This window comes from Haemaphysalis longicornis, unplaced genomic scaffold, assembly GCF_048455015.1.
Source record: "Haemaphysalis longicornis isolate Haplotype H1 unplaced genomic scaffold, Haemaphysalis longicornis Haplotype H1 scaffold_1, whole genome shotgun sequence".
Lineage (NCBI taxonomy): Eukaryota > Metazoa > Arthropoda > Arachnida > Ixodida > Ixodidae > Haemaphysalis > Haemaphysalis longicornis.
In genome coordinates, this window is record NW_027526203.1 from 393,898,946 (window position 1) to 393,917,566 (window position 18,621).

At 45.9% G+C, this 18,621-nt stretch overlaps 1 protein-coding gene across 1 annotated transcript in view; it reads left to right on the plus strand.

Annotated features, from left to right (window-relative positions):
• Nucleotides 1-16,310, plus strand: part of LOC144155309 (synaptogenesis protein syg-2-like) — a 659,264-nt gene extending 642,954 nt beyond the window's left edge. Inside the window, exons 10-12 of the mRNA XM_077686657.1 lie at nucleotides 1,159-1,186; nucleotides 9,674-9,762; nucleotides 12,282-16,310. Coding sequence (XP_077542783.1) covers nucleotides 1,159-1,186; nucleotides 9,674-9,762; nucleotides 12,282-12,469 — 305 coding nt within the window. The 3' untranslated portion in view covers nucleotides 12,470-16,310. The remainder of the gene's footprint in view (nucleotides 1-1,158; nucleotides 1,187-9,673; nucleotides 9,763-12,281) is intronic.
• Nucleotides 16,311-18,621: the final 2,311 nt, after the last annotated feature.

Sequence of the window (18,621 nt, forward strand, 5' to 3'; positions counted from 1 at the left end):
GACTTTTAAATTTATTGTTGGGCACGATCAGCTTGCATTCATTTCACGCAAGGCACGGTATTTTATTTGCATATTTGTTGCGACAAAACTTTACTTTATTTAAACAAGTTTTTGACCCATGACATCACCATTATTGTAATTTTTACTAATAACTTACTGATTCGCAACAACGTTTTGTTGCTTATTAGCTCATATTTCCACCACTTTCCTAGTTAAAGAGTGCCACCAGCACTTGTATTGGTCCAGTTTATTGAGTAAATACGTTAATTTCATGTTCTCCGACCACTTTCGTTGCCGGCTACCCAACTCTGGTTGCGCTTTGTGAAACACATGTGTTTGCCTGGCACCCCTCACCATTTGTTTGTTATCCAAATGACACCAATTGCGTTATTTCTATTGTCTCCACTTAGTTTCTTCCGAAACTCTGCTCACTTAGTTTGTTCCGAAACTATGCTAGGCAGGAGCAGATCGAGTGCACGCAAAAATGCTACCGTTTTGGCAGCGACCATGAATTTTTTATATGGGTACCATCAGAAATGCATTTTATAACATATAATTGTAAAATTAGTTTCAATAATGCACTGTTGTAGTCAGAAAATTGCGCAATCAAAAGCGATTTCGTTATTGTGTTCATGTGCCGCTTTAGGCTTCCTGCATGCTGATTTTATTTTCTGAACTAATTCTCACATGCACAATCGTTAGCACGGCCTTATCGCAGCGGATGGTCTTAATTTTTTTTTTCCACCTCCTCCCCTATTCTGTGACCTTGTATTGTCTACTCTGCGCTTAACCACCGTTGTGCACTCCAGACAAAGTCTTTTGAAAAGCCAGCCTGATAGAGAAGGCTGGATACAGTCACGATTTGCACGCGGCTTTTCACTTCCTTTCCTCGCAGCGGTCGTTTTGCCGCCACAAAAGCGTTGAAGTTGATTGATGACTTCATCTAGGTAGAAAAAGGAAACAGCTGCAGGGAGCATGAAAAAAAAAATTGCTCTCTCGCTGTTAATTTTCTTTTGTAATTATTGTTCAAACGAGTGTTTTTTTAGCATGTGTGCGTATGGCAGCACCAACAAGAAGGTTTGAGAGCCACGTTTTCATTCTTGTAGTGCAGCCGCTTCTCTGGATAACCTTTTTTCCTATTGTTTTCTTCTTTCTCAGCTAAGGAAGCCGGAGATCACAAGAAAACGTGAGTGTTGAAGCAGACTACATTCTTCTTCCCAGCAATTTATTGCCTGGCACGCTTCTTTCTCGTTCTTCCCGTATTTTTTTTTACTTGACGTGCTATCTGCTTATTAGTTTGCCTACGTAAACGTTGAGTACATTGTGGAAGCGCACTCTTATATATACATATCCAAAGAAATGTTCTGCGATATAACTGCAAAAGCCTCCACCGTCTAGTCAGCTTGCCATCTAGCGTTGAGTCGATTGCCAGCAAGTTATAACTACAGCGTGCACACAAGTTCAGATTAGAGTGGCTTATCATATCGAAGGAGTGGCTTATCATATCTAAGTAACCCTCACAATTCAGCTTTGCATTGCCACCCCCGTCCTTCTGGGTGCGATCGCTAACGGGTTTTCGGCATTTTCGGGCTGTTACTTTATATGAAGATAGGTGTCAAGCGCACGAACCCACTCACCGTTTGTCATCACACTCTATGATCTTACCGCGATTTCCTCCAAGAAAACTTACCCTTGAAATTTTCGCAAGGGTCGCTTACCTCGGAATTGATTAATCGGAATTTACGCAACTTGAAGTAGCCACTGATTACTCAGTTACATCACCTACACCAGTTTTGCTTAACCATTTCTTAGTGTTTTTTTTTCTCGTCTCTCAAGTGCCACCACGCCATTTCTATTTGTGCGGTCGCTGAGGTCGACGCCATTCCTACCAACGCAATAATAGAAGCAACACTGAAACCATATAAATTTTCATTACATGAGGACATCCTTTATATTCGATCAGTCCATGAGCTTACTGTTTAGCGGTGACAACAAGAATATTTTCTTTGTCAGATAGGTAGGACTGTTGATTGCTTTAAAGTATCGTACAAGCGAATATGTATTTATTAAGACCCAGCTTGCGGAACTAAAAGAAACTGCGCCATGTTTAAAATGGGGAGTTTTGTGCCAATCCTAACTCTCTTGCATGCGTAATCATGCGAACTACAACTAAACTTTCGAATCGGATATCTGGGAGCACCGACACGCCAGAAGAATTCTTCCAACTGATACTGTGTGGAAACACGACTGGCTCTAATTTTTCGATACAAAGATACCCACTTACTGCAGTAAAAAAAAGAACGTAATTATTCTGCTTTAGTTAATCGGCCGCTGACAGCGATAATTATCACCTAACTATGTGTCCCCCTGGCTACATAACTTATTTGCACAGGTGGTTTTCGCGTGCCTCCCAGTGCCTAATTTTAAGAAAACATAAGGCTTAATTTTAAGCCCACGGTATAATAATTGCTGCCCCCCAACAGAAGAAGTTGAGAGGTGGCAAGCAGGAACACGAAGAAAAGAAACTAAGCACAGAAAAGAGTTCGCCGACTGACGCAAGCATGTACCCAGGCACGCGGCCATGCTCGAGGTGCAGTAGAGGGAGCAACCACGTTGTAATGCGGAGCGCGAAACAGCATTAAGCCGATTAAATAATGAATGCACCTCTTTCAATCAAAGATTAAAAACGAAAGGCAGGAAGCACCGCACAGCGTTCAAAACTGCAAAGCTTGATGTAGAAACCGACAAGCAACGACCTCACCCCTGTACTCCTCGGAGCCCAAGTCGCCCCCTCACCACCTTTGGGCATTTGAACGTCACAGAACTGACTTGTGTCCGGTTGTAAAAGCGGGGAGAAAAAAGCAGAACGCTGGCATTGAGAATCACGGTGTCGCAAAAGGACCATTACGATCCCCATTGCCCCTGTCTTTCTTTATTTTTTTGTGGCAGGCTTGCTATGTTTTCGATATTTGTGCTGAAGCTCTGGTGCTGCCGCAATTTCGCTTCCGAAGTTACTACGCTTGGTGTGATAAGCAACTCCTTGTTCCCACGCCTCTTCTCTTTCTATCTCTATATGCTTGTCTGTGTATGTGAGCAGAAAACTTGTATTATTTGGATGCCGATGGCAGCAATACCGCTTTTCAAGCATTCAAACTGTGAGAGCTACCTATAGTTTTGGAGTTAAAGTCGGAGGTTGCGACAAAAGTTCCCTCGGAGAGTGCACTCACTATAACAGTACTTATAAACTCTCAAGACACTAATCTGAAACCAAAAGTTCGGTTCACAGCAAATACTGCGCATAAAGCCATAGAAGTTCGCCATCTTTGCTCCTTTCAATGAAACAGCTACCCTGGAAACAATTTTTGCAGCTGGACGTTCTCTTTAAAGTGGAATGTGGAATGTACTGGGGTCTGGTTCAACTGAAACTTATTTATGCGAACACGAATAAGATGCATTCGTCACGTGCAGCGTGCTCAAGTGAAGTTTTCCTCCGATAATCCAGCACATTTGGAGTACACAGGCGTTGAAGTCCGAGTGTATACATGTCATTCTTATCCTTTCCGACAAGTTAGCATACATTTCTCGAAGAGCAGTCACAGCGAACTACATTTACTGACCCATGGAGTCATCCAGGCTAGAATTTTGAGCCCGACAACGTTCAGTATCTGCCTCACTGGACTAAAAAGTGCTTGCCGCCATCCGTCGGGACTACCCTTTACGGTGATTACATCTGCGTGTGGTACATCCGCGGGGTCTGCCCAAGCGCACTGAAGGCGTGCTACACCGGCTACGACTTAACGTTGCATGCACCCGAAACTTCTCGTTTAAGCTGGGCTGGGTAGAGTCACCATTGTGTACAGTGTGCTCTACTAGCGACAACATTAGGCACATTTTAAGCCGCTGCCTGCGGCGATATGCTAGTCAGCGGGCAACAGCATCGAAGGCACTTGTGTGACTACGACGCGAAGGTTCTCTAGAACTCTCACACTTTCTTGGACCCTGGCGAAATCGTGATGAGGCAGTGCTGGGTACAAAGCTCTGCTTACTTTTCTTGCGGAAACAGGGCTAGAAGAGGTCCTGTGAACCCTCTGAACATATACATTTTATATATGTGTACATCTCCCCTCCCCCCTCCCCCCCCCCCTTTTTTTTTCCTTTTCTTTTTCTCTCTTTCTATTTTCCCCTGTCATTTCACTGTATTCACCCCCCATCTGGAGTAACAAGCCCTGCCGTTACTGGGGCTGACCTCTTCAGCTTTCATTACAGGTTTTCTCTCTCTCTCTCTCTCTCTCTCTCTCTCTCTCTCTCTCTCTCTCTCTCTCTCTCTCTCTCTCTCTCTCTCTCTCTCTCTCTCTCTCTCTCACTCCACCGCGACCAACGGGTTTAAGTGTGAGTCTTAACCACGCTCTCAACTTCAAAGCAAGGAGGAGGGCGAGGAGTAAACGTCTTTCTAAAGCAGTCGGCCCTGGCGAAAAGTCCTCATTCCAGGACTCATAGATTCCGTCCCGCTTCTTGGGCTCTCTTCACTAGCAAAAGCTGGACAGGGCTCTATCCCAGTGCTCAGGGGAGGGGAGAGGCAGGGGGGGGGGAGGGGGGGCAGGAGGTGATTCTTGTCACAGCACCACATAGTGCGACACAGGGTGCCCGGAGGTTCCTGGTTAAACGTGGCGTCTTAACCGAGGCCGCGGCGTATACGGACAGCACTTGTCCTCATTGTCGTCATCGTCATCACCATCATTCGACTAGTCAGGTCCACTGCAGGAAGAAGGCCTCTCACATTGACGTCCAACCGCTCCTGTCCTGCGCTGCCCGAGTTCACACGTTACCCCGGAATGTCCTTATTTCATTCCTCCATCGGATCAATGGCCTTCCCCTTCTTCTAGACCCATCTCTTGGTATCCACTGTTATCTTTATTGTCCACCGGTTGTCGGTTCGTCTCACTACATGGCCATACCAAGTCAATTTCTTTCTTTATTTATACTATGATTCCCTCTACTCTAGTTTGTTCTCTGCCTCAGGTAGCTCGTTTCCTGTTCTTAAGTCTTACCCCTAACATTATTCGTTCATGGTCCGTTGAGCATACCTAAGTTTGCTTTAGTTGTTCAGTAAGGCGCCAAGTTGAAGCTCCATATGTCATAACTGGTAGTATGCATTGGTTGTAGATTTTCTTTTGAGTGACAGAGCTTACTTGCCTTACAGAGCTTACAGAGCTTAAGTGACAAAGCTTTTGAGCTTACTTTTCATTATTTCGGAGTGCTTGCCGAGTGCTCCCCAACTCATACCTATTCTCCGCCGGATTTCTCTCTCGTGCTTGGGGTCAACACTAACCATCTGTCGAAAGTAGTTATATTGTTTTAATTCTTCTAGCGTTTAGTTTCCTAAGCTGAAGAGGGCGTTTGTTAAAATGCTTCTTACTCATTACTTTCGATTTATTCATTTTTTTTAGCCCACGGTTGTGCTTTCTGATTTCGTCAAGAATTGCTTGCAGGTGTTCTGCAGTCTCAGCCAGGAAGACTATGTCGTCCACAAACCTCAAATGGCTCAAGTATTCCCCGTTTATCCTTAATCCTACGTTTTGTCACTCAAGCTTTCTAAATACACCCTCCAGACATGCTGTGAATAGTTTTGGCAAGATGGTATCTTCATGTCTTTCTTCCTTTCGGATCGATAATTTATCGTGTTGCTTGTGGAGGGTTATCCTGAGCGTGCATTCCTTATATATGTCTTCTAGAAGTTGTACGTAGCTAGGTCTCCTCTATTCCCTGGTATTTTAGTGCATCTAGCACGGCTGCGGTGAGTACGGAATAAAACGCTTTCTCACAGTCTATCAAGGCCATGTGAAGGGGTTGAGTGTATTTTGAAGATTCTTCTATCACTAGATTGACAACATGGATGGGATCCATAGTTGAGAATCCTTTCCTAAACCTAGCCTGCTCTCTGGGTTGTTGGAAATCCAGTCTGTCACCTATGCGGCTAAATATAACATTAGTGAACAGTTTAAAAACAACTGAGAGTAGGCTGATCGGTCTGTAATTCTTGAGGTTCTTGTGATCACCCTTCTTATGAATTAAAATAATATTGGCGTTTTTCCAGGCTATGGGTACTTTTTGAATCTTCAAGGATTCCGAAAATAGCGTAGCAAGCTTTTCCAGTGCAATATCTCCTCCCTTTTTCAAAAGATCCACGGTGAGGCAGTTGTCACCTGCAGCTTTTCCCCTTTTCATGCCTTTGAGAGCCTTTCCAACTTCCTCTTTAGTTACTAGTGGGACATCGCAAGTTGAGCTTGTACTCTCAGTAGCTTCCCATGGTCTACGTCGCTGGCATACAGCCTGGTGTAGAATCGTTCTGACACCTTTATCACCTCGTCCAAGTTGTGCTTAATGTTACCCTGCTCGTCTCTGAGAGCGTACATGCTGTCTTTGCCGATGGCTAGCTTTCTCTTAGGTGCTTTCAAACTTCCCCTACTTGCAGCGTTTGCTCGGTCATTGCCATGTTAAATGCACGAATGTCATTTATCTTACTTCTGTTAATCAGTTTCGAAAGCTCGGCTAGTTCAAACTGATCCGCCGTACTTGACACTTTCATGTTCTTATGTTTGGCAATTAGTTCCTCCGTTTTCTTAGTCAGTTTTTCATTTTGTTTCTTACATTTTTTTCTCCCCCAGCTGCTGCTGATTCACTGAGTGCCGATGTTAGTTGTCATTTAGCCTGTCTACACTCACCTCGTTCTGCTCGTTCAGAAGCGCGAATATGTTTTGAAGAGTTATTTTAAACTCATGCGATGTGGCCCTGACTGACTCCATGCGGGGTTTCTTAGTTTTTACGAGTTTCCTCCTTTCTCTTTTGAGATTTAGCCTTAGCTTGCGTCTAACAAGCTATGATCGCTGCTCCGAAAATTACTTACCACCTCTACGTCTTGCACAATACCTGGGTTGTCACTTGAAACGAAGTCAATTTCGTTTTTTGTTGTACCATCGGGACTTTTTTATGTCCATTTCCTATTCTTTCGTTTGTAAAAGAAGGTGTTCATCAACCTCAGGTTATCTCTCTCTGCAAATTCCACCAGTGTATCTCCTCAACTGTTGCGATTTTCTATTCCTGTGTTCCCACTGACTATTCCCACTGACCTTACGTCCATTTGCTTCTTACCGACCTTTGCGTTGTGGCCTTCTTCATTGCTGATTCCACGTCCTCGTAAAACATATCTACGCCTTCATCAATATAACTGGTTGTTGTCGCATAGACCTGTAATAGCTTTAACCTGCGTCGCTTGTTGAGTTTGATTACAGCAGCCGCGACTCTCTCCCCAACGCTGAAGAACTCCCCCATGTTTACTGCTATTTCTCTGTGGATTAAAAATCCTTGCACGAGCTAAAGATCAAACAGAGAGAGAAATTATTGAAGCCTACGAAATTAAAGACTTTGGGGAAGATTGCGTCAGCATGCCCTCGGTAAGCCCCCTACCCACAGCAGCACTAGGAAGAGCCATTTTGCGCAACCATGCTCCTCCGCTAAGGTCCACGCATTTGAAAGTGTCAAGCGGAAGGGGGGGGGGGGGGTGCACTAGGATTTTATAAATCTTATTACAACTGCTTAGTTAATAACTCCTACTGTGAAATACGTGAAACCAATTCCGGTATTGAATTATGTGATCTGTCAAACGGTGCGTAAGTTGCTCCTAACGCACATGTATAAGCGCGCGAGTTACAACAGCCTGCGGGTTCGATTCCCGGCCGCGGCGGCCGCTTTTCTGATGGACGCGAAAAGCAAAAACGCCCGTGTGTACGAGATTTCGGCGCACGTTAAAGATCCCCAGGTGGTCAAAATTAATCCGGAGCCCTCCACTACGGCGCGCCTCATTGCCTGCGTTGCGTCGGCGCGTTAAACCCTACAATCAATCAATCAATCAATCAATCAATCAATCAATCAATCAATCAATCAATCAATAAATAAATAAATAAATAAATAAATAAATAAATAAATAAATAAATAAATAAATAAATAAATAAATAAATAAATAAATAAATAAATAAATCGAGTTACAACAGCCTTCCGGCACTGTATTCCTCAAAGAGGATCCCAGGTATCGTAAACTAGGGAGAAATTGAACATTCCCAAGCTTCGTCGCATCTCCACTTACGGAACTAAATGTTAATTTCTGAGAATGCGAAGCGCGTCTGCTTGATAAGGGCGTCGTGGCAGAAAACCCCTTAAACCTTACTTTAGGAGCACTGAAGCGAGCCGACCTATTTGGTATTGATTCACCTTGGGAACTCTCCGCTACACAAACGGGGACAAACAAAGACACACGCACACACCAGCGCTTCAACAACTGTTTTTGTGTGTGTGTGTGTGTGTCAATTAGAAAAGCAAACAAAATGCTCCACAGAACTGCGCGCAACATCTCGAGAAACCCTCTAGAGCGCACACACCCGCGCGAAATCCTCTGAAGTTAACAGATACAAAAAATTTAGACGAAGAGATGTCATAACTTTTCTCGTATTTATAAATGCAAGAGAGTTTCACGTGCTGCTGTGTGCGCTGCAGACAGGCTTTTGAGATGTTGTGCGCACTCCTTTGGGGTACTCACGTCTGTTCTCGGATTAAATAAGAACAGTTATTAGAAGCGCTCGACCGTGTGTACCGGCTTGCGTAGCGCAAAGTTTGACGTGGTTTTGGGGTACGTTTAGTAGAACACGAGTTGGAAATGGCTTCACAAAATCGAATATTTTGATTGATTAATTGATTGATTGCGGGGTTTAACACACCGACGCTTCACAGGCGATAAGGCGCGCCGTAGGGGAGGGCTCCGGATTAATTTTGACCACTTGGAGATCTAACGTGCGCCGAAAACTCGAACACACGGGCGTTTGTGCTTTTCGCCTTCATCGGAAAAGCGGCCGCCACGACCGCGAATTGAACCCGAGTCGTCTGGCGTAGCAGCAGACCACCTTAGCCACTGAGCCACCGCTCAGAAAATTGGATATTTGGAATCAGTTTGACAAACCTAGGGAGTTCTGGAAGGAATCCTCAGCTTCGGGTATTAAAAACTGCTATAATTCTTAAAGCAATCTCATATATGTAAGTGCAAATATTTACGCTGCCTCCATGGGCAGGAATAACAAAAGTTGTAAACTCGTCGGCACCACAGAAAACTATTTTACAGCCCGCAAGACTACCATAGGAAAAGGGGAAAGGGACGGTGCCTTTACTAATTGAGTTTCCGCCTTCTAGAAAGAAGTCACATACTAAAGTACACTACGTTACTGTGTAATCATGATCATCATCCGCAGGATCATCATGACCATTACCATCACCCCCACCACTTGTTTCTCGCATGTAACGGAGGGGTGTATTATGCCCTTTCACAATGGAATAAAAAAATAAAATTAACTTTGACTACCGTCCTAAATTTAGCGCTGCTCTAAGCGGCAGCCCTGAAACAATGTGAAATTATCGGGCGCCATATGTTGGTCATGGCCGCCTCCAGACGCTATTTTACTGCAGCGTTTGCCGTTTTGATAGCACGCGAGCGCAGTTTATCGCTAACACACATGGGAAATATGAATTCCACACTTCCATGACGTACTCAAAGCTCGAAAAAAAAAAAACGTTTTTATTATGCTCAAAAAGATCGGTGTCGTGATCTCGTAGCGTTTGTTCTCGATTCCAGATGCCTGGCAACAATCGACCGGAACGTCACAGCAAGGAAAGAAGCGTACGACACCGGTGACGAGGAAGTCTCTGTCCTAGACATTAAGGGTGAGCGCTTCCTCTATTGCACCTGGGCGGGCAACTCGTCTTCCGAGCAGTAGTAGAACAAGAAAATAACTTTATTACCACAAGGAACGCCTCTTGCGGAGTTCCAGGGTAGTCGACAGGGCCATCTCTGCGCGTTCAATCAGAACCCTTCGCACTTCCGCACTGGAGTCGGCCAGCCTCCTTTCCCATGAAATGGGGGTAGGATAGGCTGCGGGGGGAGGTCAACTACTCAGTGGTAGGGATCTTGTATTGTATTCCTGCGCCTCCCTCCAAGCTCTCTGCTGCTACTTTTACAGACACTTCTTTTTTAGGGAACAACAAGGGCGAAAACATACGTCAATGAGGAGGTTAGCAGCTTACTTACATACGAAAAAAAGCAATTGACGAGACCAGGACCTTAAAAATGTCTACTGCAATTCGAGGAAGACTGGCATAAAGGACTGCAGCAATATAAAAACGTTGTTTCATTTTGGTTGTTTGGAGTGCGCGCAGGCACTGGGAATTAAAAAGAGATAGGAAAGAAAAGAAGCCCACCACTCGGTGGGCATGGTGGCTTTTAACGTTCAGGCTGTGAAAGCTAAATCCAACCTAACCCTAAACCCTTTAAGCTATGCCTCCTACTCTAATCGCTCACAAGACGTCTATGTATCTTTAAAGCGGTGAGACCCTTACCAAAACTTAAAATTAGCAGAGTACTGGATTCAACTTAGTGAGCATTTTATCCCAGTTCGTGATCCGTTAACTTGTTTCTATAGGTCTAAATTTGTCTTGTTATCATGGACGTTCACGGGTTGTTGTTATTTGTAGAGCAGCGTAAACGTTTCCAGGGCGGCTTGTTCTACTTTTGATATCAAAACAGCCGATTCTCATGACAGGGTATCAACAGATGAGTGAAGAAAGCAGCGAGTACACACGATGCAGTCCATTAATTAGGAATGAGTGTTACTTAGCCGCACGCCCACCGTACTCTTCCGGCTTTCGGGATTCGTTGAAGCAAACAATTAGAAGGACAGCGCGTGCTAATTTCTGCTGCGGCTGTAATTGCATGCTCGGTGAAACTGCTGCTCGCAGAACTAGTCGCAAAATTACAATAGACGCAAAATTACTCGCAAAATAGACGCAAAATTACACAGGGCGCATTAGTACTCGCTATTGTTGTGTTTCAAAGGGCTTTAATTTGGTGGCGCTTTTGCACTTTCCGACATCACAGCAAGTGTGATACTTGCCAAGCACATCCGTGTGGCCGTCTTAATTGTGCGCTTTTTACGATTGCGAAGGATGGTGCTCGGCACGAAGCGATGAGCTCACCACAGATGTTGCGTTATGTTTAGCCTCGCTTGCTTGGATATAACGACATGTGCCACTCCCCTCAATCAAGCTTAATAATACCTGGGAGCGCTGATGTGCTCGGATCTGATATTAGCTACACATGGCTCTCGGTGGGGTTCAGCAGGTGGCCTTAAATGATACATAAGCTGGACGCGTAGCTCAGCGTGCAGCTGTCGCTGGCCAATTCGGGCATATATTTTGAAAGCTGGAGCCTTAGGAAGTAACACATGGTAGAAAGGTCACTGTTTTCTCTTTCTTCAAAAACGTGATTTGTTTACAGTTTACAGTTTACCAGAGAAGGGTCCCGTGACTGCCAAGGACTTTAGAATGAAGTGTATCATATTGCTGTACGTTCATAATCTGACGGCTTACTTGAGTTTCATGCTCCTTCATGTGGCATATAACACTTAGCACCACGTGCAACTTCCTGTACTGCCACAAGGTAGCCGCACTACGTTGACAAAAACCACGTCACGTCACCATTAATGTGGTGGCCATTGAATTTAGGCAGTGCGAACAGTTGATTAATACAGCGTTCAACTTGCACCTTTTTGAATTGCGACTTCTACTAGTATCTATCGTGCATTCCCGAGGTAGCTCCCTTCCTTCTCGAGGTAGATCGAAGCAGATATTTTCTTAACCGATAATAGGAACATATTTTTCAGAGAACAGGTGACCAAACTTGTCAGTTGTCTATAGTCACCGAAGCGAGGTGATAATATTCATGCCAAATATAGGCTCCCTTCCATTGTTTCTCCAGTGTTTCTTACACCGAGCCCCTGTTCGCTGCCGGCCAAGAACACCAGGAAGAAGTTAAGCTTCGGGGTTGTTTTTAATTTTGATTCAGCGGACGCAATAGACACATGCAATTCTCACGTTCATGTTTACGCACAAGACCAGCGTGGTCCTTGGACCGGCCACAAAACACAGTGTGATACAATATGGCAGGTGTCTAAAGTAGAACCCGGGTTAAAAAAAAAACTGTAGATAAATGCATGCTGTAAAATCTTTTATATTTTGAGTAATGGTTGCATCTTGACTCGCAAGAGGTGAAACAGAAAAGAAAACACGCCCCTCAAAGCGCTGATCTTTCGATATTCAAAATGTACGTGTCATCAGCCTGTTGGGATATAACGCAGCCAAGAAAAGGTTCACATGGATGCCCTTTACGCGGTCGGGTGGGTCTGCAGGTCTGCCGACTGCAGCGAGCGGACCGTTCGGCTCCAGCCTGGACGAAGGCGTGTCGTACGTGCGTGAGTCCGCGTCCATCGCCGGACGCCTGCCCTGCCAGACGGCCGACATGTACTACACGCTGCCGCAGCTGCACAGCCGCCACAACGGCATCCGCCTGCAGACCTTCTCCCGCGAGGTGATGTGAGTGCCGTGCGAGCCTCTCGTCGCCTCCCCGGCCGACTCTTCCACGCGGTCGCTGGGCCTTGCTCCACGGCTCGGGCCACCGCCAACGGCGTGAACACGCGCCCGCCACGGCCCAGCCCCGCTCTCGCTGTCGGGACGGTCGTGCCAGCCTGCATACCCCGAACAAGTGGGCTGCGCGTCGACAGAACGTACGCCTCACGGCATCGTCACTTTGCTCATCTTACGTCACCTGCCTGTTCTTTATGGCCCGTCTGACGGCCACCGTCAATTCTCGACAGATCCGCTTCAATTCTGCGTGAACGACGGCAGGGAGGACAGCTTGGTCGTTGAGCGCCACCCGGACACGCCAACAAAAGAAAGAAAAGCCCGCCAGGCGATTGATGACTGGTGGACTGTGACATTTTGATTTATGCCTGGCAGAATTTGGAACTGTACGGCGCCTGGAAATGGTGTCTCGCTCTCTCCTGCGTGGGGTCAGTGGGGAAAAGTGTGATGAGAGCTGTACGCTGCGAGAGAGCGCGTCAAAGGGAAGATTCGGTATGCGGCGGGTGTTGCTTGAGTCGGCTTTTGCTCGCGTTTCCACTCGTGTAGCAGTGTGTGCTTGCGTTCGGCCTCTGTGTGGTTCGTTTTGCTGCCGCAAAAGCATACACATACTTCACGCTGTGAAACTTCTCGTTGCGTGCAGGGTGCGGCCTCGAAGGGGAGCTGCGCAATGCAGTCACGAAAAGATACATCCGTTAAGTACCCGCGCCAAGTTCATCATAGTAAACTGTTGTTATTAGAACGGGGTCGACCACTGGAGCATTATTATCAACTATATTTTATGTATTTTAGTGTGTGTGATGTTGGGTGTGTGATGGGAGTATATGATGTACGTACATTGAATCGTAGAATAGAATACGGTGTTTGATTGGTTTCCTAGTGCATATTCGCATCCCCTCCTATTTAGTGCGTCGTAGTAGTTAGAATGTTGTCTTATCTGTGCTCAATACAGATTTTTAGTATAGTGAATAACGCCGCTCACAGGCGTGCGAAAGAAAAAAAAAAGTATTTGCACCATCGCCTGATACGTTGGAAGGCTACTCGTGAGGAACGTAGATATATCGCTTTCAGACGGCAGAAAGATAAACTGAATCAATGCGAGAGCATATTGGATTGGATTGGGCAAACTCTACTGGTGCCTGCAGTGCGCGCGCACATGCGTAGACTGGCCCTACGTCGTCCTTAAGGCAGGCGCCTGGCGTGGATCCCCGTTTGCCGTTGCCGGTTCGCGGGGTTACCTGTTAGCCTGGCTAGTGCCTCGAGGGGTGGCCCAGAGTTTTTGGTCTTGGTTTTCGCTCTTCTTCGCGGCAGTTTTTTTTTTTTGTCACTCACTTCGAACCAACCTTACGAAACCAGATCTGACGATCAAGTCTTCATTTGACCGACAATGGTAATTCAATTTATAGCATTTACGGCCTCCATCTCGGGTGTACACGTTTTACAGTGTAAACTCCAAATAATTATACAGCTTCCGTGGCCTAATTAAGAGAAAAGCAGATTAACACGAAGGAATTAAGAAAAAGGCAGGCAGTGGTGCGTCTTTCCGCATGGCAGGACGAAAAAAGCGACCAAATACAACCACAGCAGATCCAAATCTATTTGAAAGCCCAAATAAGTATTAAAAGGCATGTGCCACACAGCGTCACTGGTGGAGCTTGGCACGCGTTTAAACGGCTTCTATGGAAACCCACTTGTATCGGCGGCTGCAACCACTGAAGCTAAGTCTCACGCAATGTCATGCGTGGGCTCATATGAGACAGGCCAACGTTCTGTGAGGACCCACAACACGTTCACGCACGCTGCCGCTGATCGTGTGCCTAGAACTCACAGGTTATGAAGCCGCAGGTGTTCTCAGGCGATTTTCTAGGACTTAACAGGACAAGGAGTGAGCTCCGGAGGCTCTCGTGAACCGCGAGAATTCTGTGGGGTCTCCGAAAACTACACGTAAACAACAGACTCGACCCCTCTTGTTATTTTATAACGCAAAGCCAATTAACTTCACTCATTCATCTGATTTTATTCCCTATGCTGTTGCTGTCAACTTCGTAACATCGGGTTTCAACTGTGAGTGTTCTAGATTTTGCATTGCGTTCACGTCCAATGGTTTTCCTCGTCAAGCTCGAAGCGGCACTCTAGAAGACCCACTGTTGCGAACCTGCCATGTACAGTTCAATTGGAGCAGGCTGGACGTCCATTAATGTACGAAATGGGGCATCGTCTCACACAATCGTATGTTAGAGTAGTGGTCCCCGTGGAGAGTGATGTTGTGGTGCCCCAAAAGATGGAGCATTCGTAAGAAGCGCGCTGCGAGCGGCAACTTTGAAGGCAAAAGGGACGCGCCGTCTTAGCAGCCATTGCCCAAACGGTGCTAGAAGCGCAATACTTCGAGCATTTTGGGCAATGTAGTCTTGGCCAGTCTCGTACTGATGATAAAAGCCGAGTTTGAGAGACCGTAAAGGCGAAGAAGCGTCTATCATCCCCTCGATTAGTTAATGAACGTAACTACAAAACTATATTTTGAGATCACCTTACTTTGTTGTTTCACCGCATTGACTGCAGAAGATTAAAAGTTATCTTGCGAGACTGTTTCTCGCCCTACTGGCGTGCTCCCGTTGTTACCTGTCGGGATGCAGGCTATGTTGGCAAACCTTAAGCTTCACGTCCTTAGCAGTCACTTTTACCCTTCGAAAATCAGTAACCAGATCTATTCATAATGTGCCCAAGAATGGCCATTTTCTCAGCCCTAGGTAGGTGACTTTATGCTCAACAAGATCGAAGAAAGTTTGTTATCATACTGTACAATGTTTTAGATTTGGTGACGTTTTCTATCTTGCTTGCTATATGAGGTATCACGACAAGTTACTACACTAAAAAAAGAAACGAAAAACTGAAGCTCTAGTTAAGAAAAGTATATTTTCTGTGTGCGTACGCTGTTTAATTGCAATTGGACGGGCATAATTTTCGGTGACTGCTCCACAGTATTCTGTCCCTTGAATTACACCGTGCGCTCAGCTCTGATCTTCCGGTATCAGTGCTCTTGTGATATGCGCGCTAATACGTGAGGAAATTTTCTCGCTCTATGGGCGACTGTATATAAGAGAATAGGTCCTTGTGCATACTCCTTCTACATGCCTGTTTTGAAATTTACGCATTCATGGACATAGGAAAATACGTCTAAAATATGTGCTTTAATACAATGCGTTATATCTTTCTAAACGTGGTTAGGCTGTGTTACTTCTTCACTCTTGGTAGGCAGTTCTAAGGGCCATGTTTGAACCTAAATTCATTCGTTCCACGTGGCTGACAAACTGTTAATGAGCAACGTCGATTAGTAGAATGAAGGAAGCAGTGAAGTGAAAAGCAAAATTATACAGCGTTTTTTTTCTTACAAATGGAGGTTCATCTCAACCCTATTACAAGGGGTTCTTCAAAGACAGGCTGGTGGTACCCTTCAGAAAAAAAAGGAAAAGAAAATCAGTAACGTTCTTTCTGTTGTGCGCCTAAGCGCAGTGCGATGGTTAATTACTTGCTGCATCATGCAAACGGCCGTGAAGAAAATCGGCATCGTGTCAAGTAAGAACCTGTGGTAAATCATGACTCAAGCAATTCCACAAAACGAATGAAAGAGTAAGCGGAATAAGCCTTTCCCTTTTTTGTTATCTTTGGTGATGCAAAAGCAATTGCCTTTGTGAACTATTCATTATTCATTCATACTCTGTTTTCCTCAGTGTTCATTGACCTTGTCATCTGGACTAGCGCATAGGATGTGCGGAGACGAATAAAGACGACACAGCAGTTGAATAGTGGCTCACTGACTGCAACCGATTCGTCATTCTTCTCTAAGTATGAGGACAAGCCATTCCGGATCCCTCAGCAGGCGCCGCCATCACCAGCCAGATACATCCTTAGACACGCGGTTCCCAGAGTTTTCCAAGAATATCGATGAGCACTCGGGCGTCGCGCATTAGAACGCTTCCTTTCGTTGTAGGTTCCGATTATTGTGTTCCGAATGACAAAATCTGAGGCGGTCGCAGTCCTGGGGATGCCGTCTCCCACGCGATCAGTCGGCTGCGAGCGCAAGACTTCGGCAGTATGTAAGTTACAGCAAATGGGCACCGGCTGAATCCGTACTTCTATAGGGGCTGCGTCGTTACTGTGCTCACACTGAAGAACGCCAGTCCCTATGGGCGACACGTAAGTATTGATTGATTGTAGGGTTTAACGCTCCGATGCTACACAGGCGATGAGGCGCTCCGTGGAAGATTGCTCTGGATTAATTTGGACCACCTAGGGATCTTTAACATGCGCCAAAATCACGAACACACGGGCGGTTTTGCTTTTCGCTTCCATCAGAAAAGCGGCCGCCACGACCGGGAATCGAACCCGCGTCCTTGTGCTCAGAAGCCGACACGTAAGTAAGCCTTGCTGCTGTTTCCACGTGTGTCCGTTTCTTATATACGAAGCAAATCCTGGAGAAACTATGATTTCAGCTACCTGGGGCTGTTCTATTGCTAAAGGCATTTCTGCCACAGCAAAAAGCGTAGATGTGAAGCACATATAGGCAAGGCCTTTCCCACAAGACCTTTCTCAGTGGTGGCATGGTTCCTACATGTCAGCCTTGCACCCCGCAAAGTAAACCTTGGGCTAATTTTAGGAACAATACAAGTGCATAAGTGAACCTTGCTTAATGACAGATAGCATTCAATTGGCTGTTACGATAGCGGTCTAAAACAAGGAACCGAAAAGCACCATCGAAAAAATTGGCCGCGTATCTGCTCCTTTCGTTGCAATGTCGACAAAATACGACAACCTTTGTCGAAATTTGCCAAGTAAACGAGAGGTGCTTTCCCGCTCAACCCTCATGATGTTCCTCTTCCGACGCGCTCCTCCCAAGGTAAGCACGCTAGAGGCTTGCTCAAGCCAATTTAAATTTACCGCGTTCCACTGCTACAGGCCGGGTTCCTCGATGCCAGCGCTGCAGTACGGCGGAGACGCGCGTGAATAGAGGCGCCCTACTTCACCGTTCATAGAACCCCGTTTCCCTTTCCAAGCAAAACGTAGAACCTATCTAGTGGAACCTTCGTTGCTGTTCCCGTGTGATTTCTCAAATGCCGCCAGGAGCGCGGGCAACAGCAGGTGACGGTTTTCTGCAGTAGATGTAGAATATCATTTGGTATCACAAAACCCAAGCATCCTTAAATTTTTTAATAAAGGAACACTGCAAATATCACTTATTTATTGATGTTCTGCCTTATGTTTGCGTAATGTCTTGCTCTTGTTCAAGAATGTTGACAAGTATGAACATTGACACCGGACTTTGACATTTAGATTTGGCTGTGAGTGTATAAGACTATTGCGCAGATTTTGTTTCACTTTGGCCGGGTGGCTGAATCGAGCCACAGACAGAGGCAGACAGACAAGCAGACATACAGACAGTCCGAAATTTCTGGGTTTGAGTAGCCCAAGAAAGACTATCGTCTTTAATAAAACAAAATACATGGAAGTCATTTCAAATGTGTGTGGGAGCGCCCGAGTGGGGGCAGCGCTACTTGGATATTCTTGGCGTTCTTTCTTTTTTTTTTTTTAAGAAGTTCAGTGCGGCCACCGCTTCAGAGTCAGTGGACGCACGTTGAGCTTGACGTTGTGGACCACTTTGTTTTGCTCAGCGAGCACGACGTTAAGTATCGATATCGGTCGAAATACTCGGCCCGTTCGTTCTCAGAAACTATGGCGATAGTATAAAAGCGCTAGAGACGGTATACATAACGCAAAAACGAGGAGATAAGGCCGCGTGAGTCGTAACTCGGCTATATGTACGCCAACATCCTCTGCATGTACTGTACTCCTTTGTGTATCCTGCTCAGCAAACGCACTCTCCATCGGCACATGCAGTGCCGCTGCTGCTCTTCTTTGATAGCGCAGCATTATTTTGCTGTGTAACGTCGATAAGAACATTTCACCCTCCGACAGAACGGCAGAAGTGATTTGACGAGGTGGGGGCGCTAACCCTTTCGGGCTAAAAAAGAAAAAGGAACACGTAAGCGCCGCCACTCGAGTAGTGGCCCCGCTGAGTGGCCGATGAGGTTACGGAATCGACGGATCCAACGCCAC